Source organism: Engystomops pustulosus, chromosome 11 (assembly GCF_040894005.1).
Source record: "Engystomops pustulosus chromosome 11, aEngPut4.maternal, whole genome shotgun sequence".
NCBI lineage: Eukaryota > Metazoa > Chordata > Amphibia > Anura > Leptodactylidae > Engystomops > Engystomops pustulosus.
This window is the reverse complement of record NC_092421.1, coordinates 60327728-60351270: the sequence shown is the minus strand read 5'-3', so window position 1 is coordinate 60351270 and position 23543 is coordinate 60327728. Positions and strand designations below refer to the sequence as shown.

At 41.0% G+C, this 23543-nt stretch overlaps 2 protein-coding genes across 10 annotated transcripts in view; one reads left to right on the top strand and one right to left on the bottom strand.

Moving 5' to 3' along the window:
• ZNF518A (zinc finger protein 518A) overlaps nt 1-23543 on the bottom strand; it is a 157398-nt gene that overhangs the window by 48356 nt on the left and 85499 nt on the right. For 3 of the 4 annotated variants that reach the window (XR_011850666.1, XR_011850668.1, XR_011850667.1), the window contains exon 3: nt 11996-12114. The gene's annotated coding sequence lies outside the window, so the exon portion shown is untranslated. The remainder of the gene's footprint in view (nt 1-11995; nt 12115-23543) is intronic. The other variant, XR_011850669.1, reaches the window with a different exon arrangement.
• BLNK (B cell linker) overlaps nt 1-23543 on the top strand; it is a 125554-nt gene that overhangs the window by 62324 nt on the left and 39687 nt on the right. The window contains exon 1 of one of the 6 annotated variants that reach the window (XM_072130016.1): nt 12099-12370. The exons of 4 other annotated variants lie outside the window; for them this stretch is intronic. In XM_072130016.1, coding sequence (XP_071986117.1) covers nt 12324-12370 — 47 coding nt within the window. In that variant the 5' untranslated portion in view covers nt 12099-12323. Of the gene's footprint in view, nt 1-12098; nt 12371-23543 lie in introns of those variants that run through there. One more of the 6 variants, XM_072130018.1, reaches the window with a different exon arrangement.

Sequence of the window (23543 nt, the reverse complement as noted above, 5' to 3'; positions counted from 1 at the left end):
GAGGGTGAGTGAAACGTAGGGGGTATATAAGGGGAGCCCAGCAACACAGGGGGCATCTTTTACCCCTGAGGAAGTCTCCAGTTGGAGACGTAACGCGTGGGGAGCCCTCCACCTCCTGACCACTTTACCACCCCGTTTGTATGCTGCTATTTTACTGGCTTATTGCCAGGTTATCTGTATTTTGCACTAGGGTTTGCCTCCATTACCTGTATTGAATGTATACCATGATTGCATTGTAGGCATCCATTTATCTAGCATTTACCTCTATGGCAGCTTGATATATGCATTTGCACTTTATACCTGTTTTTTCAATACTTAGGGGTGGCTTGGGTATATTTTGCCCATTCAGGAGGTGTCTTGTTTCTGTACCAACTACAGTGCACAACATGGTAGATAATTGTATGTACTTCGGTACAATTTTAATTGATTTTAGATATGTGTTTGTGTTCAGTGTTTGATACAAATAAAATTTGATATGTTTTTCTGAACCCATTATGTCAGTGACACACTGCTTTTTCTGGCTTTTTGACATTGGTTTCAGTCAATACCATAAGTAACATACTCCACCGCAATGGTCTCCGTTCCAGACGAGCATGTAAGGTACCTTTACTTTCAAAGCGTCATGTCAAGGCTCGTTTACAGTTTGCTCATGATCACTTGGAGGACTCTGAGACAGACTGGTTCAAGGTTCTCTGGTCTGATGAGACCAAGATCGAGATCTTTGGCGCCAACCACACACGTGACGTTTGGAGACTGGATGGCACTGCATACGACCCCAAGAATACCATCCCTACAGTCAAGCATGGTGGTGGCAGCATCATGCTGTGGGGCTGCTTCTCAGCCAAGGGGCCTGGCCATCTGGTTCGCATCCATGGGAAGATGGATAGCACGGCCTACTTGGAGATTTTGGCCAAGAACCTCCGCTCCTCCATCAAGGATCTTAAGATGCGTCGTCATTTCATCTTCCAACAAGACAATGACCCAAAGCACACAGCCAAGAAAACCAAGGCCTGGTTCAAGAGGGAAAAAATCAAGGTGTTGCAGTGCCCTAGTCAGTCTCCTGACCTTAGCCCAGTTGAAAACTTGTGGAAGGAGCTCAAGATTAAAGTCCACATGAGACACCCAAAGAACCTAGATAACTTGGAGAAGATCTGCATGGAGGAGTGGGCCAAGATAACTCCAGAGACCTGTGCCGGCCTGATCAGCTCTTATAAAAGACAAATATTAAACCTAGGGGTTGAATAATAATTGACCCACACTTTTATGTTTAAAATGTATTAAAATTTAACTGAGCAACATAACTTTTTGGTTTGTAAGATTTAGCATCTGTTAATAAATCCTGCTCTTGTTTGAAGTTTGAAGGCTGTAACTTATTTGCTTCCTATCAAACCTGCTAAATCTGCAGGGGGTTGAATACTACTTGTAGGCACTGTACATTGCAATTATTAAGTAGGCTAACTTCAGGAAACTTGGGAAAGTGGCAGACGAAAAACTATGATACATGTGCCTCAGTAAGTCAGCAATGCCTAAGTCAGTCCAGTGCCAAGGATAGGATTGTCACCTCATCTGATCCCTTAGATCAGTGGTGGCGAACCTATGGCACTGGTGCCAGAGGTGGCACTCGGAGCTCTTTCTGTGGGCACCCGGGCCATCACCCCAGCATGAAGCTCACCAGACAGAAATCAAAGAACCTGCTTGCAGAACCTTCCTACAATGATAGACGAATATGCCCTCCTCCTTTCAACTGCGTTGGTGTCCTTAGGAGGCTGAACGATTGAAAGATGTCAAAGAACAAGGAGAAATAAATTACTGCTTAAATTGCTGCACTGGCACTTTGCTATAAATAAGTGGCTTTTGGTTGAAGTTTGGGCACTCAGGCTCTAAAAGGTTTGCCATCACTGCCTTAGATCCTTTCATATTGATAATATATTGTATTTCATGATTGGTAGGTTCCAGCCTCTTGGAATGGCAATAGTAATGCATTATTTGGGTCATATCTTCTCTAATTATAATTTTATACCAAATGCTGAAATATCACTTTAGGAACAAATTCCAAATCTCTAAGATTCTACTTAAAGTGAACCCAGTTTCCCAGGAGTCATCTCTGCGAATCACAGAAAAGTCCAAGAACGAATGTCAGGAAGGATAATTTGCCAGTTATCCGCTTTGTCACTCCACGGATTATTTCCACGTTACGTCCTTAATGTACATTACACAATTGTCCTTCGGAGATGCGACTCAAAGACAAACATTTTGGTGCTCACTGCAAGGAGGCAAAGTTTCTTCTCCTTCCTTCTGTGATATGCAAATATCTGAGAGACAATAGTAAAGGGGATTTCTGCTGAGTGAAACAATGAAACAACCTAAAGGAGTCTCTAAGTAACTAGAGACAAGGTCATGGCATGGACCAGCTCAGTGTTGGGTACAGGACGGCTGGGAGCCCTCAGTTGGGGCACAGACAAGATTTAGACACACGTGGTTGGAAAAAAAAAATAGCACAAGCAAAGTGCGGAGGATCAGCCCCGACTCGACTAATCCACACTTCTAATAACTATTGAGATTAATATTTTATATATTTTATATTTGAATGCTGACTTAAGCAACTTTGCCCCATGGTTACTGGCTGATTCCTCGTGCCCAATTTTTCAATTTGCCGTCTCTTAGCTAAACCAGGCAATATCTTACTTTACAGGGAACCTGTCATTTTATATACAGTGTCCAACCTGCAGGCAGCATATTATACAGCAAGAGCAGCAGGGCAGACTGTACATAGTGATCAATATGCAGGTAGAACTTTATACAGCAGTAGGAGCTGAAAATATTCCACTGTGTCCTATCTGCAGGCATCATATCATAGAGAAAGAGAATCTAAGCATAATGTACATAGTGTCCTATCTGCAGGCAGCATGTTATAGAGCAAGCAGTGCTGAGCAGATTGTACATAGTGTCCTATCTGCAAGGCAGCATGTTACAGAGCAGAAGGAGCTGAGCAGATTGTACATAGTGTCCTATCTGCAGGCAGCATGTTATAGAGAAAGAGAATCCAAGCAGAATATACATAGTGTCCTATCTGCAGGCAGCATGTTATAAAGCAGGTGGAGTTGAGCAGTTTTGTAAAAAATAATTCAGTATATTTTGTGATTTCTTAATAATTCTAAGTGTAGTGATCCAGTGGAAGGAGACACAAGACACATATGTCTGTCCCTTTGACCGCTAAACGCCAAAATGAATATTATTTTTACAAGTTATACTGTATCTTTTCAAGAAACTACTGATGAATCTGCTCAGCTCCATTGGCTCTATAACATGCCGCCTACAGATTGAACTGCATATTCTAAGTACTATACCCAGGTGGATTTCCCCCTTTAAATGCTGCACCTGAAAGTTAATGTTCATGCAGTGCATAAATATATCTCACATTAGAGGTTTTGTTTTCCACCGATGGTGCGTTACTATGTAGAAACATGAAGCAGTTACATGAAGTTTCCATTCTATCACATAGTGACTTGTGAGCCCACACTCCAGACATCGCACATAGTCATATCAGGCAGCGCACTCCCAGGGGTCATCTGTGTTTGCACAATGTGGGTTAAACTCATTTATGGTTTTTCCCCAGATAGAGGAATTGGTTTGTGCTTATGTTAATAAGACATAGATAAGGTGAACTGGTGGGTGTGATAATACCAATCCGCCAATGTGCCAATTATTTATGAGGGGAAGAGGGAAAAATAGGGCACCTTACAGCAGCATAAGTTAGCAGTACATGAGACACTTCTTTAACCTCCCCCATGATCCTCTTTGTTGCATCAAAAATAGACCCAATCACGATCTGACTGGACCTTAGGAGATTTGGCTCATCCAGAGGTGGACCACCAGCCCCTGCATGGGTAGAACATAGAGCCGTCTCTGTACTTTATAAAGATATTCATTACACAACATCTTGTATTCCAATATAGGAAGTCAAGTAAAGAGGAAGTTCATTGTAAAATTTTTTGGTGAGGCATGCGTGGGTCTAACCATCAATTTTCCTAAAACAAGAGGAGTTACATTCAATCTTCTATCTCTTCTCCAAAATATACATTGTTTTTAGAACATTTCCAGATGCTCATTTTTTCTGATCTCACCCCTAAAGTGAATCTGTTACCAATGATGTCATTTTTAGCTGGTGACAGGTTCCAATAACCTATGCTAATGTTAAAAATACCTATGTCCGCATTCTGAATACTGTCACTACTTTATAAACCTTTATTTCACATCACCTGGCTTCTGCAAGCAGTGTGGTGAGCTCCGGTGAGGGGGGGGGGGTTTCAACGACAGCCTGTGTCTCAGTCTCCTTCACTCTCATCCTGCTACTTCTGCCCTTCCCATCTTCTTGTCATGTGCATAGAGCTGGCAGGGGAGGGGGATTGTGTGAAGGACATGAAGAATGCATGAAGAGACACAATCTGCAGTTGCATCTCCTCTCTCTTTTCCCAGGACTCACCACATGCTGCTGGCAGGGAGCCAGGTAATGGGAAATAAAGTTTTATAAAGTAGAGCAGTATTCAGAATGATGACAGGCATTTTAAAATCAGCAGAACATAAGCTACTGGACTACCTGTCCCCAGCTAAAAAAACACATTCCTGGTGACAGATTCACTTAAAAAAAATCCCCCCCCCCTACTCAAGACTGCACTGAACCCAGAATTATAATGTGGAAGTGGAATTTTATCATTTTTACTAAATTTGTTAAAAAGGGAAAACTATCAATTTTGCATGAATGTAAGTGTTTAAAACCTTTTCTATGACAAATGGAATTTATTACTGGGGGCCTTCAATGTCTCAATCATTTTAGATATTATTTTGAAAGCCACACCAGTGTCTATCAAAGGTCTTAAAATGCATCAAAACTCTGTATATGCCTTGAATGGGTTCAGGTCAAGAATAAGGCAATCAATGAAAATTGATGTCCACCATCAGCCATCTCAGTGAGGTAATGTGCAGTGATGGCAGTTACACATCATGACTATGGTAACAGAGCAGGACAGTCTGTTAGTAACAGCCCCTCTTATGCTCTGCTCCCAGTGATGATCTTATAACTGGGAGATCATGGGACTTGTAGTTGTATAGTTGTAGATGGCCATCTTGGAGACAACTCTGCCTACCTTAAAAAGACCATAACATTTTGTGAATTATAAAGTCAAACTATTTGAGCTTCGTTTTGTGATTAATGACCTTGAGTTTTGCTCTTAGGTCGAGGTAATCAATTTGAGATCAGCAGTGGTCTGGCACTACTTGCAATCGTTCACAGCACTCCCTTGAACATCATAGATCAGTGATCTTTGTGCAGCTCCGTTCCATTCCCCTAAATTGGGAGGCAATACCATCCACTCCTGTCTTACCACGTAGGGTGAGGAGTTAGAAAGTGAAGAAACTGTAGCACGCACTGGAATCTTGAAGTTTCTTTAAAATATCTATCCAAAGAAGAGGAGATAACTAGCTGATCATGAGTTGACCATATATGGACCCCCACTGATCAGGAGATGGTACCTCCAGCCCGTCCTCACTAATGGTCGAATGGCAGCCCTGATGCTTCATTAATGTGATATGGAGGCTTCACCACTGATCTTGCCATCGCTATCCTGTTGATAAATTTGCAAGAAACCCTTTGAGAGTCAGAGATACAGGTAGTACACATAAAAAAACAGCTCTCTGGACAAGATTTGCATCAACGGTTTCCCTTCCGCTATAGAAAAATCAAGCTTTACACCTGGCAGTAGACAGGATGAGCACCATAATCTACAGTTTATGTGGTCAGTGAGCCGTGGCATCATGAAGGGCTGCTGGTGGCAGCATCTTCCTCCACCGTGAGCTACTGTGGTGCATCACTGAAAGGAAAATGCTGTAAAACTTGTAGCCTTATGGCATTTATAATATATTCCCAACCCGTCAACCCCCTACCCGTAAATATCAGTAATTTAAGGGAGATTTGCAACAAAATAAAAACCTAAATATTTAGCTTATTAAAAATATTGACATAGACTTGCAAAAGGAGAAAATTTCATCTCCCTCATTTATCCTGATAGTTAAGGTGCAAAACAAAAGTAGCAACAACCCCTTGGTTTCTCTCTAAGGAACACTTTGGGCATTGGCTTGTTCTGGGCGCTATGTTGGTTTTCCTATGGAAGTCAATGGAGAACATTAATGTTGATGACAAAAAAAAACTTATTACTGTATTACAGTATCCAGATGATAGGAGATGGTATACCACTGGAATAGTACTGTATCAGTGCAAGATCCTAAAATAAAGTCATGTTTAATACAACAAGAGGAATTATTGTTTATACTGGCTACAAAACCGCCTTGCTTTTAGATGCAGACAATAAGGTACTGTGTAAGACATGCAAAACAGAACACAATACCAGAACGTTCCTAACACAGTTAATTCCATGAAATCCATCCAGGATCTGGTTTCTGCAACATCCAGAATAGAATGTAAAACCAAGCTGACAAGTGTGTATTGCTGTTACCTTTTTGCCTATGGCTTCATAAGATTACAATCTGCCCTGTATCAGCAGAAAAAGATATGAACTACGATATTAAAAATATTTTTTAGGAGCCATCATTACATCACTACTGACAATAGATGATGTCACAGCTTATCTCCTCCTCCTCCCTGTACAATGTCCTCTATATAGATAACACTGACCCATCATTACATCACTACTGACAATAGATGATGTCACAGCTTATCTCCTTCCCCTCCTTGTACAATGACCTCCAAGGACCTAATTTTCACTAAAGACAGGTCACAGAAGCCCATTACATCTGCATTGCACACATGTCTTTCTGCTTTCTCTAAGCATTTGCATTACAATATAATTGGGTATTACAAGTTACCCTGCATCCTGACAGAATCCTCTGTGTAGTCCTAGAGGTTGGGCTTTGGTTTGGATGCATTTCAAAAAACAACACGTGACTTGTTTGTGCTGCTCACTCCTCAGCTCTCAGCCCCCACCTTTGTGCTCCTTTACAGCTCCTCCCTCATGCTCCTTCACAAAGCTCACAGCCTGGTGAGCTGACATCAGTGAGAGAGGGAGGAGCTGTACTGGAGCACAAAGGTTGGGGCCAAGAGCTGAGGAGTCTGCAGCATCGACAAGTCACATGATGTTTTTTGAAATGCATCCAAACCAAAGCCGATCCCCAAGGGTTACACAGAGGATTCTGTCAGGGTGCAAGGTTAGTTATAATACAAAATTATATTGTAATGCAAATGCTTAGAGAAAGCATATTTGCAATGCAGCTGTAATGGGCTTCTGTGACCTGGTTCAGGTGACAGGTTCCCTTTAAATTCTCCTTATACATTTCTATAATGATTCATATTGAACTCTTCCTGAAGAGCTATGCTATTGTTAAACGTAGCCAAGCAACTATGTGTCATCACCACCATCTACAGCCTTCTCTAAACTAGAAATGTGATTATCTTCTTTACAAACTTGTGGTGGGGAAACTTAGAGGCTACATACAGAAACAGTTACTAGATGTTAGCTGATTATACACCAGATTGATACTTACTCATAGATCCAGGCACTGTGACTGTGGTAAACATCTTATATGTTATCCATGGCCTCCTTCCTTCTAAAATCAACTTTTATTATTAGGTCTCTGGGGGTGTTACCAGAGCCCTTATGTCCTGTAGCTTCACAGGCTGTTACACTCTGCAGGAGCACTCCCCTCTACTGTGTTCTGAATCTGCAGTGTAGAGAAATTACATAAGGAAGAGGGGAAATTCTGAGGCAGCTGGGGGAGAGTGAGACAGTGTAACAGCCTACGAATCTGAAGCACAGAAGGGCTCAGGAAACCGCCAAGTAGCCCCATGTGACGTCATTGGTGAGTTGCGATCAGTTGCCATGATAGCCTCAGGTCTGTAGATTGTAGATTCGTTACAATGTGTCAGTGGATCACTGTAATGAAACCTATGCAAAAATGCCATATACTGCAATACATAGTATTACAGTGTATTGTACAAACAATAAGACCATCTAGGGTGAGAATACCCTAGAGGGTCTTAAAAAAAAAATTGTAAAAATAAATAAAAGTTAAGTAAAAATTCAAATCACCCCCACTTTCACTAGAATTGATATAAAACTTAATAAACAGTAAAAATCACGAACGTGTTAGGCATCGTCACTTCCAAAATGTCCGATCTATCAAAATATAAAAATGGTTATTCCCAGCGGTGAACCCCATAACGGAAAATAGCCCCCAAATGTCCGAAACGCCACTTCTACAACATTTTACATAACTTAAAAATGTATTAAGTTATCAAAAGGTCACACAGTCCTCCAATAGGTAACAACGAAACTGTTAGCTCATCTCGCAAAATTTGACACCTCACACAGCTCCGTACAACGAAGTATGAAAAAATTATTCGCGTCAGAAGATGGCAAAAAAAACTATTTTTTGTTTGCAAACACATTGTTTTAATTTTGGAAAATTTATTAAAACCCAATAAAACCTGAATACATTTGGTATCGCCATGATTGAACCAAACCAAGAATAAAGTAGATGTATTATTTGGAGCGTACAGTGAAAGTTGTAAAAACTGAGCCCACAAGAAAGGGATGCAAATGCGTGGGTTTTTTGCCTATTTCACCACATTTAGAATTTTTTCGGCATTGAACTACACAGCATGGAATAATAAATAACGTCATTGAGAAGTAAAATTTGTTACGTAGAAAATAAGCCCTCACACAGCTCTGTACACGGAAAATCTAAAAATGTTATAGATTTTTGAATGTGGAGAGTGAAAAATGAATGATAATACGCTGCGTTAAGCAAAGAATTTATAGCTCTAAGCTAATAGCCCCCTTAGGCATGGAAAAAAAATATCCCTCTTTATGGCAGATCTCACCTATACAGAAAAATTTCAATAAATAAATCTCCTCAAAATTCCTATGAAAAGGAGGTGAGAAAAGTCACTGTGTCCAGTCACTTTTAGAGACTGAAGAAGGTTGGGTCACTTTTGAAGACCGTCAATTTGGTGGTCCCAATCAAAGTTATGACTTGAGGCCTCCCTAACGCAAAACTAATGCTGTCCCTTGAAAAGAACTTGCAACCTCTCTCCCCCGCTTCTTGGACTTGGTTTTTTCAGCTATTCCGGTGGGGACATAACTAGACTAAGAAGAGGATAATGGTGCCGAGTATGTCACACGAAGGGGTGGACGTGGAGGACGAGGGTCTTCATTCCACTTCTCCATGGTCCCCTAAACAATGAACTTGCCTCCAGCCAATGTGCGGGGCCCTCCCTGGTCTCTGGAGACCCAAGCAGTTAGAAGGGACACGTCATAGGGAAATCAACCCTTGTCTATACACACAAAAGTCCTGCGCTCTGGGATGGCGAAGCTCCAGAACGGTTAAGTAGCTTTAGAATTGAAATGACAGTTTTGTTCTTTGCAGTGTTTGTTCTTCATCTATGAATCAACATTGATGCCCTTGAATTCTCCAAACCGTTTTTTGTTGTAGAGAAAGTAAACTAAAACATCAAGGGAAAGTCAATGGAAATGTAGGAACATAAAGCCAAAGTACCAACCAACATATCACCAAGACCCACGGACAATGCAACCGTTATTAAAGGGGTATTCCAGGAATATGAACGTCTGATACAAACACCCATAATGATATAAATAAATTAATATAATAAAACTTAATGTCATTAATCACAAAATGTTATGGGCTTTATAAAGTAGGCAAATTTATCACCAAGATAACCGCCACTGAACACTACAAGTCCCATGATTCTTTAGTTCTCAGTAACTCCTCCTCCCTCTTATGCTCTGCTCCCTGTGATGATATAACAGAATTTCTTGCTCTGGTACCATAGTAAAGATGGGGGACATTTATCAGACGCCGGCGCCCTTCTTGGCTTAAGCTTCTTGATGTATGTGGCAGGTGGGTGGCACGGCCGGCAAGCAAAGCTATATCAGGTCAGACCTGGCGTACTTTTGCGTAAAAACAAGCGGACAAAAGTTTACTGGTTTTGCCAGCACTCAACAGCAGCCGCGCCCCACTACGTCCCCATGGAAAAAAACTGGTATAGAAGAAGGAATAAATCTCCACCAATGTGTGTGACTGCCATCACTGCACATTGCCTTGCTGAGAAGATGTCTCACCACAACGCCGGCCATACGCAAAATTTGAAATAACTAATTACATAATGGCTTATATTTTAAGGACCCACTTTTATATGAATTATGCTTATTCCTTAAATACCCCTTTAAGTTACATGACAAAAACATATTCCAAAACTTTCGGTGTTATTTGTTTTGCAAAGCGAAAATTCCTCAATCTGTACAAAACTTTCCGTGCAAGTCGAGTAGAAGACGCAAACAAGTTGTCTACTCCCGACACTGTATTAAAACGTTTGGGGCGTTTTAATACAACAACTGAAGACAAGAGATTTGCCCAATTACTTTGCTGTTAACATTTGCATTTACAAAACGCATGTGTTAACAGAATGTCGAATATATATATATGTTTCAATTGAAATGCAAGCGACCCCTGGACTGGACTGTAGTTTATTTGCTACTTTTTAAAATTTGTTCTAAAATCTTGCTAAATACGTCAACATCTGAATTTTAAAGATATATGAGGTGCAACACTTTGCAAGGCGAGTGGAAAAGTCGTAGATTAAGATGCAAATAAGAAGAAAAAAAAGAAAGAAGATAAATAACATAAAATAAATGAGCGGAATGCGATTGGGCCGAACCCAATGAGCGATGGTTGCATTAGGAAACGCAATGCTACTGGAAGGTGTGACCACAGTCTTAGGGCATGTTCACACGTTGCGTTTTGATGGCGTTTGGAAACGCAATCCAAGGGCTTTCCCATAATCACGTCAGGCCACGTTAACACGATGCGTTTAGTCCTGTGTTTTCATTTCGTTTGAAACGCATTACAACAGCTGAGGAGAGGTGATTTGCCTAATTACATTACTGTTTACATTTGTTAACATCACGTTTACTATGCATTTTTTAAATGGAAACGTTAACAGTAATGTTATTAGGCAAATCACCTCTTCTCAGCTGTTATAATGCATTTTAAAACGCAATAAAAACACAACCAAAGCGCCACTTGTGAACGCGCCCTCACATTTTTTGTTGTGTTTATGACGCATTCCAAAGGCTTGAATCGTGATCACATGCTGCGGTTACATTGCGTTTTAGCAAATGCAGTGGAAACACAATGTAACCTCTGCATGTGATCCAGGCTGAAGCCTTTGGGTGAAGACATGTTTTTAGGCCGTTTTCAGATTGTAAAAAACGCATCTGGTTTTTGAAAACGCATGCTTTTTTGTCCGTTTTTAATTGCGCAAATTCTGAAAAACTGACAAAAACGCATGCGTTTTTTACAATCTGAAAACACACTAACTAAAAACGGCCCAAAAACGCCACATGTGTCTTCACCCTTTGGAATGGCTCAAAAATACATTAAAAAAACGCAACACAACGCATTGTGTGAACGCGCCCTCATGGTAACGTTGCGTTTCCACCATGTTTAGCAAGTGGTATGTAAACACAATGTCAGCTCAACATGTGATCACGGGGTTAGAAATTTTATTCTCAAAATGCGACGTGTGAAAGCGGTTTTAATACATTCAAAACAGTTTGCCCGGGGGGCGCCTTCCCGCATGTCGTTTTCATCGCGATTTTAAATGCATCCAAACGCGGACAAATATGAAAAATTATTTTTTGACTCAGATAATAAGACAACGTTCACACACTGTTTTTGAAGTGCAGAGGGAAGGAGCTTCTCCCAATCTTATACGTGTTCAGACCTAAACAGCGGAGACCAGGAAAGAGCAATACATATTAAATTGTCTTTCTTAGTGCAATTCAAATGCAGTGTGTGAATGCGACCTAAAACTTTTCCTTCTATAAGAGAACAGCCTATGGATTGATTCGGTTGTCCAATACGTTTCATATAATAACTATTTAATATTAAGGAAATAGCAAACCTGGTTATTCTATGAGGAAACCAGTCCGCAATCACCTGCCAAATGCTGTAGCCGCAGGTTCACACCCTCCAAGGTGAAGGCTGAGATGTTTGCCTGGGATTATTCATGAGCCGGATGGGCTGGAGAGAAAAAAAAGTCATGTGACAAAATAGAAACTTGAGACTTGACTATGTGAACGAGCAAGTTTTACTTCTCCTATGAAATGTGTCTAGTAAACCGAGAGCACCCAGTCACACATCGTGTATGGGACCTCCAGCTGGACACGGGAGCTCACAATCTATCATAGGATTATAACAGTGACATATGGTTCTTACCATTCATTGGTGATATGGAAAAACTGAATAAGATCACATCTCCAGCTGGGGATAAGCTCAGGTGAGGAGACTTGGACTTTACTATTAGAGAAGGAAACAAGCTGATACATTGTAACAACTCTCTGCTGTTGTATGTATATGAATGGTATTGATTCTATGGATAGGAATGATCTGGCACCAGGAAGAACATGTATGAGAATGTTATATAATCAATGTCTGACGTGTTTATGGACGGAAGCATGAATTGTGGCTTTTTTATTTTTTTTACTATTACTTGTATTACTATTGCATCTAATAAGATCTTTCTAGTACATGTACAGAGACCGTGAGACCTGTGTATGGGACAGGCTGGTTATAACTGCTTTCATCTATTCACAAGTATACAGGACAGGAGCCGGAGAACTTTCACACATTTTCTGTTGAATATTTTTTTTTACAAGAGAAAAATAAACCTATACATTGCATGCTTTATTATTCTATTAGTGACGCAGTGATTTTTATCATGCTTGTTTTCTTCCTGTAGAGAATTAAAACATTATAGCTGGAACATGATTTTATTACATTTCTCGTAATTTAAACTTTTCAACATTTACCACATGGCATATGCCTTCCCTTTAACCAACCCCCCTGTCTTTGTCTTTATCAAACGCAGACAAAGCGGTGCGTGTGGCACCAGCCTGAGGCCGGCGCCACACGTGGCGCTTTTGTCTGCGTACGCAAACGCAGACAAAGTCGCGCCCACCGGGGCGGGCCTCGGCCCGATCGCATCGGCGTTTCTATGGAAACGCCTGCGATCGGGAACGAGACGCCGGTGTTTCGCGTTAAATTAACACGAAACACCGGCAGCGATGCTGATGTTTGCGTCAGCATCGCAGACAAAGCGCCCTGTGTGGCGCCGGCCTGAGGGTGATGGCGTTTTTAGGCCGTTTTTGGACTGTTTTTAGTAAGTGTGATGGCACACATTCAGTTTTTCGGATGCAGTTTTTGAAGCCAAAAGCAGGTGTGGATCATAATGAAATAATTGAAAGGTGCTGACCAAAAACGCCATGTGTGGCATCACACGTGGCGTTTTTAGGCCGTTTTTGGGCCGTTTTTAGTTAGTGCGTTTGCAGATCGTTAAAAACACATGCGTTTTTTGAAAACGCATGCGTTTTTGACCAGTTTGAATTAAGATAATTGGTCAAACCTGTCCAAAACTAAAAACGGCCCAAAAACGGTACGTGTGTCTTCACCCTAAGGCCGGCGCCACACAGGGCGCTTTGTCTGCGCTTGCAAACGCAAACGCAGACAAAGTCGCGCCCACCGGGGCGGGCCTCGGCCCGATCGCATCGGCGTTTCTATGGAAACGCCTGCGGTCGGGAACGAGCCGCCGGTGTTTTGCGTTAATTTAACGCGAAACACCGGCGGCTCGTTCCCGATCGCAGGCGTTTCCATAGAAACGCCGATGCGATCGGGCCGAGGCCCGCCCCGGTGGGCGCGACTTTGTCTGCGTTTGCGTTTGCAAACGCAGACAAAGCGCCCTGTGTGGCACCGGCCTAAGGCCGACGGCACCCTTGGCGTTGTGAACCAGTTTTTGGGCCACTTTTAAGCAGTCCGTTAAAAAACCGCATGCATTTTTGACCAGTTTTAATTAAGATCATTGGTAAAACCTGTTGCATTTTTTGATTGACTACTTAAAAATGGGCTAAAAACACGTTCCAAACACCACGTAAGACCGCAGCCTGAGGGCGTGTTCACACGTTGCGTTTTGGTCGCGTTTTCATTGCGTTTGAAGCGCATATACAACAGCTGATGAGAGGTGATTTGCCTAATTACATTACCGTTTACGTTTGTAAACGCAATGTTATCGCATGCGTTAACGCATGCGTTAACATCGCGTTTAGGATGCGTTTTGTAAACGGAAACGTTAACAGTGATGTAATTAGGCAAATCACCTCTCCTCAGCTGTTGTATATGCGTTTCAAACGCAATGAAAACGCAGGTAAAAACGCAACGTGTGAACGCGTCCTTACGTGTGGCATCACCCTTGGGGCGCGTTCACACATTCCGCTAGAGTCGCTTTCATAATGCGACGCTAGCGCACAGGGGGCAGGGCTCGGGCCGATCGCATGTGCATTTCCAGAGAAACGCATGCGATCCGATTATCAATCGCATGCGCTTCCCGGTAAGCTGCAATATTCAGCAAAGACTTACCAGCTATGGAGAGGGCTCAGCCCGTGAGCCCTCTCCATGCACCCGCACCCGCCATGTAACGTACCTTTACGTCACACAACGTGATTCGCTATGATTCAATTCCGTTCGAATCATTTTTCTCAGAAAATTCTGCGATCCGGGTCGAATCGAATTTTGACAATTTTGATCTCTAGTGAGAACACATCATTGAGATCTGCTGCTCCTCCTCTATTTTCACTCCGAACAAGTTTTTCCCTTTTTTTCTTCTTTTCATGTTTATGTTAAAACTGTATAAATCTGTGATAAATGTGGCACCAGTAGTGGATCATAACATAGGCAATACATGGTCACCCAAACCCCCCACCCATCACCATCACCCATTAATCCTTTTACATCTGTTCCTGCCCTCAACCCACATGTACACAAGAGCCATTTGAGGACCTTTGATGGTCCTGAAACCGCAGATTGATAGCTGTGGTTTCTGTCCTATAGCATGATGACATGTGGAGGCCATGGGGGGAATTTAGCAAGACTGGTCAAAGCTGTCCACTGCATGGTGGCTCCGATCATCTGCCTCTTATGAAAGCCGGAAGACTCCCAGACCTATTATTCACCACAGATGAGAAGTAAAATCGCACAGTAGTATTACAGAATATGGTGTGAGCGATCAGATCCAAGTGCAGTAAGGGACCTATAAAAACACAAAAAACTTATTTAACAGCTAAAAAAGTTTACAAATTGGAAAAAAAAAATCAAATAACCCCCTTTTTCCAGGAACTGTATGAAAAAAAAAAAAAGAAGACATACGTAAACATGTTAGGCATCACCGTGTCCCAAATATCCAGGCTATCAAAGTATAAAAACGATCCATAATAACATCTTGTAATAACATAAATGTCCTAATTTTAAATTATCAAATTTAATTAAAAGTGATCAAATGGTCGTATAATCCACAGAATGGTAGCAATAAAATATGACAGTGGTGGCGAACCTATGGCACGGGTGCCAGAAGTGGCACTCAGAGCCCTTACTGTGGGCACCCAGGCCTTCACCCCAGCACAGAATTTGCTAGATGTGACTAATGGCTTTCTGCTGCAGTCCAAGACAGCCATGGACATGCCATGCTAAAGCGACACCTCCTTGGCTGCCAGGACTACACATGAGATGGATTATCATTGGAGCTCCTGCTCTGTGTCCCCTTATTGTTTCTCTTCAGGGGAACCTGAAAGGAAGCTATAATTTCTCCATCTTCTTTCTATTGTATCAGTGTCCTCAGGACGCCAATACGATTGAAACTTGTGATACAGCTAGGATCAATAGGTTAATGCTTAAATTGTCATGTTGGCACTTGCGACATAAAAGTAGGTTTTGGTTGTAGGGTGGGCACTCTGTCTCTAAAAGGTTCCCCATCTCTGAAATATGACCTTCTCCTGCAAAGAACCAAATACATAAGACCAAATAAAGCCAGATCATAGAGGGGCTAGGGTAGATGTTAGAAGGAAGGAATAGTAGATTTCCTTTAATGTAATGTTTTTCTAAGATAAATAATCTATTCAGCTGATGTGTTTTTGATACATTTCTACTTAAATCATGCTAAAGAGGAAATGGAAAAACTCACCAGACAGATAAAATGCACAAAAAACACCAAAAATGAAAAATCTGCAATCTATAATGTTTACCATGTAATACACCCAGAACTATAAAGGAAATTTGCTATCATGATTAACCAGGGGGAACTTACTCATAGATCTAGACAACATGACTGTGGTAATCTTCTTATATGTGTTATCCGTGGTCTCCTTCGTTCTAAAATAAATGAAAATTATGCTAATCAGCCTGAAGGGCTCTGAGGGCATTACCAGAGCCTCTCTGTGCTGTAGCTTCACCTGCTGTTACACTGTGCAGAAGCACTCCCCGCCTCAATGTGTTAGATTACAGAGGGAGGGGAGAAGTGCCAAGGCAACAGAGGGGTGAGATGTGCTCCTGTACAGTGTAACAGCATGTGAAGCTACTGCACTGAGGGGCTCTGGTGATACCCCCAGAGCCTTTTGGCTCATTAGTATAAACATAAAAGTTGATTTTAGAAAGAAGGAGGCCATGGATATCAAATATAAGAAGATTACCACAGTCACTTATTCTGGATCTATGAGTAGTTTATCATGTTTGATTTTGATGGTAGATTTCCTTTTTGACCTTATTATTGTTGACAATGCTCTGAGATCAGTTTATTTAATACACACAGTATAGAATGACTCCTGTATTATTAAGAACATTGGGGGATTTCGGGATCTATATTATTACATTATTGAGCATTGCTGTACAGTGCTGGGAACACAGTGACTAATAGATTGAGACTTGGCACCAACAAGCATCTCTTCTCAATGTTCTGTGTATTCACGTAAGGAAAGGAAAATCTACTGACATCTCTACTTAGATCATTTTTCTACTACTGAAGGTGGGATTAGTCCAATTTTAAGTGAAAAGTAACATAACGTAGATTAATATAATACTAAAACTCCTCATTTAGGGGATGGCCATAAAACAGCACAATACTGTTGAATTCTCCATCATGGACAGTTAGACTTCTTAATATGGGCGGCTTCTCGAACGTTATTTTGGGTGCTATCACACGTGACGGTCACATTGTTTGTAAAACACCACGCAAAGGCTCTTTTGCGGAGATTTGCCTAATATTAGCCGGAATATCCCCACTTAGGTTGTGAAGGTTTATTCTTAAATTGAATTTTATGTAAATTGGAACTGGTATATTTTGCAGGTGTAATTCCAGACAAAGTATTTTTTTTATGACAATAGGATTTTGAAGATTTGGGAACAAGGATTAACAATATGCTTAATTAACACTGTGCGACAACTTATGGTATTATTGTTTTTACTGTTGCTTTGTATCTTCACTTCAAACTGAAATTTGTTGTTACTCTTATTTGTAAACCCCCCATATTGGATACTACTTGGTATCCATGATTCCTTTCACATTGTTTTACCTCCCTTCCCTTCCCCTCTGATTCTTTTAATGTTATAAAAATCTTAATAAATTTAAATATGTAAAAAAAATATATATATGCTTAATTGCAGACACCTTTGATAATTCTTATGTTGACCACTAGGCTAAAGTACAGTAAATTTTCAAGTCACAGTGGACAGACAGGTCTGTCTGTAACTAAGAGTCGGGTGTCTTTAACCCGTTCACGACCCGTGACGTATTAGCACGTCACGGGTCGGCCGCGGGTGCATGGAGAGGGCTCACGCGCTGAACCCTCTCCATAGCCGGCAAGTCTTTGCTGCATATTGCAGCAAAGGCTTACCGGTAACACCCGCGATCGGTGCCAGCACCGATCGCGGGTGTTTTCCCGCTGATCGCTGCCGGCGGCTTCAAAAGGATTGGGGCGCATGGGCGCCGCCATCTTTTCGAGGATCGCCGCTCCCCGTGACGTCATCGGGGAGCGGCGATCCGTCGCCATGGTAACCTCGGGTCTCACGAAGACCCGAGGCTACTTCGGGTTAACCCATGCATTACAATGTGCTATCAGCACATTGTAATGTATGAGTAGTAAAATACACATATACTGCCATACTGTAGTATGGCAGTATATGATAGGATCGTGCAGACACCCTAGGGCAGTGATGGCGAACCTTTTAGAGGCCAAGTGCCCAAACTACAACAAAGACCCGCTTATTTATCGCAAAAAGCCAACACAGAAATTTAATTTGTGATTTGTACTCCCTTCTCTGTCACAGTTTTCATTGATACCAGCACCTGAGGGACCAATAAAGCAGAAAATAGTCCCAGGTAAAGCTGTCACTTTAAAATAGCTCTGTGCACAGCAAGTCCTGGGCTGTCTAGGACTGCAGGAAGATACCCTGAGTCATCTCTGGTGATGGCCTGAGAGCCCACAGAAAGGGCTCTGAGTGCCACCTCTGGCACCAGTGCCATAGGTTAGCCATCACTGCCCTAGGGTTAAAGTACCCTAGGGAGTCTGAAAAATACAAAAATAAAAATAAAAAAAAGTTTAAAAAAAATAAATTATAATAAAAAAGCCTAAAAACTCAAACACCCCCCTTTCGCTAGAACTGATATAAATATAAATAAACAGTAAAAATCATAAACACTTTAGGTATCGCCACGTCCAAAAATGCCCGATCTATCAAAATATGATAACGGTTTTTCACTGCGTTTAATCCCGTAACGGAAAATCGCGCCCAAAGTCGAAAATGGCACTTTTTTGTCATTTAAAAAAATTTAAAAATTCTATAAAAAGTGATCACAAGGTCGAATAGTCCTAAAATTGATAACATTGTAAACGTCATCAAAATCCGCAAAAAACGACACCACCCACAGCTCCGTACACCAAAGTATAAAAAAAGTTATTAGTGCCAGAAGATGGCAAAATCCCCCAAAAAATTTTTGTACAGGAGGTTTTAATTTTTTTAAATGTATGAAAACATTATAAAACCTATACAAATTTGGTATCCCCGTAATCGCACAGACCCAGAGAAGTAGACATGTCATTTGGGGTGCACAGTGAAATCCGTAAGATCCAAGCCCACAAGAATACGGCACAAATGCGTTTTTTTACCAATTTCACTGCATTTGGAATTTTTTTCCCGCTTACTAGTACACGGCATGGAATATTCAATACCATCTCTATAAAGTGCAATTTGTTACGCAGGAAATAAGCTGTCACACAGCTCTGTACATGGAAAAATAAAAAAGTTATGGATTTTTGATCATGGGGAGTAAAAAATGAAAATGAAAAAACAAAAAAGGGCCAGGTCCTGAAAGGGTTAAAAGGCATCTACTACCGGGATTAAAGACTGTATACAAATAACCCTGAGGACCTCCTGGCTCCATTAACGCCTATGGAGCCTGGAGCCCCTCAGGCTCGTTTGCATAACGTCCTTCATCCTGGTGGTAGATTGTAGGCAGTCCCCGTCTCAAGAATTGTCAAAAAAAAGTACTTGTCTAAAGTTACACTTACAAAATATACCAGTTCTGACTTAAAATTCAACTTAAGAACAAAACTACAGAACTTAAAGGGGTTAAGCAAAACACCGGTGGCTCGTTCCCGATCGCAGGCTTTTCCATAGAAACGCCGATGCGATCGGGCCGAGGCCCGCCCCGGTGGGCACGACTTTGTCTGTATTTGAAAGCGCAGACAAAGTGCTACGTGTGGCGCCAGCCTTAGCCCTCCATTGTAAAAATACACCATGAATCCACCCAACATATCCTGACAATGGAGGGCTAGAAACTATGAACATAGCCTTAACAATGCAAACAGTTGTTGCTGGTTTTCTCCAATGTGCTTGAATTGAGATTCAAATGCAATGTGTGAACACAGCCTGAATAAGGCTACGTGCACACCAGATAACTGGACAAAAGTTGTGTTGTTTTGGGGGGAAAAAAATAAGTTTTCAATATTCTCATTTTTAAACCCGCACCAGCTGCACAATCTTTATTTGGTAAAATTAGTGCTAAAAATAAGATTTTTGCAGCTGTGTTTCTCAATAGAAAGCGAGGTGTGGGAATTCTATACTAATCGAGGCCAAATTTGATTTTTTTGTTTTGTTCTGTGTAACAGCCAGACTTTCTCTCTCTAATTACAAATCTGCAGGCACAGACGAAAAAAAAAATCAGAAGGATTACAAAGCAGTAATTTCTGCATTGTCCAGGGACCGGGGGGATTATGTAATAATAACACTTATGTGCAATATTAGCCGGAAAAATTACAATGACAAATGTAATTATTTTAATGAGCACCTGCAAATTAGCAAAAAGTCAGCAAAACTGTGAGAAGTTGGATTTATCTGGTGTCTGGTTTTTGTGCTCCAGACTCCTAGAAATAGAAACAGATATCCGCAGCCATGTCCTGTTTTAACCTAAATCTGGCCTCTATGCTATAACTTCTCGTGAAATGACCACAACCTTCTGACGCAATAGAATCCTTTTTTAAACTGGTATCTTCCTAGAGCATGATTTGATCAAGTTTACAATCTAAAACACCCAAGAGGGGTGGTACCAGTTTTATTGTGATATCCTATCCACAGGCGGGGCCGGCAATAAGGGGTGGCAAACTGGCCATTTGCCCAGGGCCCCCTGACCTAAAGGGGCTCCCTGCACGTGGACTTTTGTGGGAACAGGATGTAGTGCTCTTTCAATAACCCTTGTTTAAATTCCTGGTTGAAGATGCTGATCATCTATCAGTCTAGTTATAGATCTATAATTTCATATATATATATGTATATATATATGTCTATCTAACCCTTTATCTAATCTATCATCTATCAATGGATCTTCTATCTCATATTACACATTGCCTTACCATTTAATTTACAGAGTGTTATAATTGTACAAGGAATAAAGGAGCCTCTTACTGAATGTGATTGTCCATAAGATAGTTTAATTTTGGGGCCCCACTTTTAGTTTTGCCCATTTTCTCTAAAGCTGGCACTGTGGAGGTCTGATTTCTGGGATCATGAGAATGAGATCATGAGAATGGGGGTCCTGTTGTGAGTATTTGATCAAGCAGCAGGACATGCATATGCGTCCTGCTATTCCATTCATTACTTAATAAGCATTGAAAATTGCAAAGCACAGCACTCGGGTATCTCCAGTACCTTCACATTGAATGGGAGTGGTGGAGATAACTAAGCACCGTGCTTGGCAATTTTAAATTCTCCCATAGTGCTGAATGAAGCAACAAACTCGACCTGCCACTCCATCAATTAAGAGGAAAGACATTCGGAGCCCCACTGACCAAATTGGCCATCATACAGTCTAGGATTCACAGGCTGAATACAGTCATGTGTTTTAATCCTTATAGTCATATAGGTGGACCTGTAATGACAATAGGGTTGTGGAATTCATGGCTGTGTCCATGAGCCTATATGTGTACAAGCTGTTGAAATGACAGCAAGCACAAATCCAAAATGCACATTTGTCTGCACAAGTCCTAATACTGTGTTGACATTTTATGACATTTCGACCGCAACTTGTTCATGAAGTTGTGAAGTCATGTAACTTAATATAAAGTGAAGTTGATTCAACTGGATTGGACCAGAAGGTATATTATAAATGTAACTTTGTCAAAACTATCATGATATTTCCTGCAAGGCCTGTTGTGTAGTAAAACAACATGTACTACATTTGAAAGAATGCGTAAAGGGAAATTTTCATGTTGTATATACCAATGACTAGGTAAATATTTTCCAGACTACAAAAATAGAAAAAAGTTGTAGGACCCAGCGCCCATGGTCTTGATTGAAGACAATAAAAACTACATCTTTAATCAAAAAGTATTAAAAAGGTATCCGAAAAAATATCAAAGGGACCAAGGATGAACAAAAGACACTAAATATACAGGATAGGGGGAAAATGGGTGACGTGTTTCGGACTTTTAAAGGTGCTAGTCCTCACTCATACTTGTACCACGGGCCGGACTGCGGTGATTTAAAAAAAGTTTTTTTACACATACTGCTTTTTATTGTATGGACTGTTCTTGTTATCGGACATTGGAATATGAGAAATTTTATGTAGAAACCGCAGCAGAATCCAGAAAAATCCATCTGATCACTTGCTAATTTAGATTAGATTGGATGTATGCATCATAAAAGGGCCTTAAAGGAGTTGGCCACTTTACCTCATGGTTTTTGTATCGTGTGTAAATGTGGGGGTAGGATATTAGGTAATTTACTAATATACATCTATTACAAGTTCTGCTCCTCTTTCTTGATATGTAAAGAATCGCCCTGCCAGGACCTTGACCTTCTATCCATACAGTCCCAACATTGTTACATGAGGAAGACTGTTAAATTTGCCCAACCAATCAGAGCTCAGCTTTCATTTTCCCACAGCTGTTTATAGTATTAAAGCCGAACTCTGATTTGTTGCCATGAGCAACTAGAGAAATTCTGCTCCAGTTTGTATTTCTGGTGCTTACACAGCATTTAGAAACCATTCCTGTGATTTATTATTTATGATTAAAATGAAATTTAAATAATCTACCGTAAATTGAATTTAGGATTAGAATATAGGGACTTAAGAGTTCACAGAAACAAGTGTCACTGTTATTTAAGGTATCTGCCTGGTATTGCAATTTTCTTAACCAATCTTTTATCCTATTCACAGACAATCCATTCAATATGCCAAAAGAAAAACGTGTAATTATAATAATGTTACCATGGGTAATGAGACAATGGGTAACTACAGTGGGTAACCAAATTTCTTCTATTTCGTACTGTATTGGTGTCCTCTGGAAGCAGATACGATTGAAAGTAGTGGCATGGCAGGTGACTGCTTAAATTGCTGTGTTGGCGATAAATGAATGTGTTTTGGTTGTATTTTGGGCACCCAATCATTAAAAGATTCCCCATCACTAACATTTGAGGCAGGGCCGGCACCAGCACTGGTTATACCTGGGCAAGCCCGCATGAGTCTGTACATAAAATATCCATGAGGTGAGGATGCTGTTTGGGATGATAAACCAGAGAATATTTTAGGGAATAGGAGTTTTAGTTTCCGAATTTTTAATGCCGCCACGTGAGCTCACTGCAAAGGGGCCTACAGAGGCTCTGTCGCCCAGGGGCCTACTGAAACCTGGAGTCGACCCTAAAATGATGTACTGTAATTACCGTATTTTTGGACTATAAGGTGCACCGGATTATAAGGCGCTCCATCAATCAATGCCTGCTAAAACGTCTAGGTTCATAGGTTCACCGGATTATAAGGCGCACCTTTGATTTCTGAGAAAATCAAAGGATTTTTTATGCGCCTTACTGTCCAAAAATACAGTATTTGTTAGGAAAAATACATGCTATGTTTACTATGTTCAAGTAGTACAATCCTCTCTGTGCACAGATTTTCCTCGCTTGCATGGTTTATGTAATCTCCACAACCTTCTCCTGAACTTCTCCATTTGTTATTGGCCCCGGAATATTTTGAAATAACAGATTAAATTTGAGGCTTTGAACAGCGATAAAGACATTTTAGCCCAAATTTAAGCCCCTGTGTCTTCTGACAATATGCCTGGTTGTTTTCAAACAAGAAT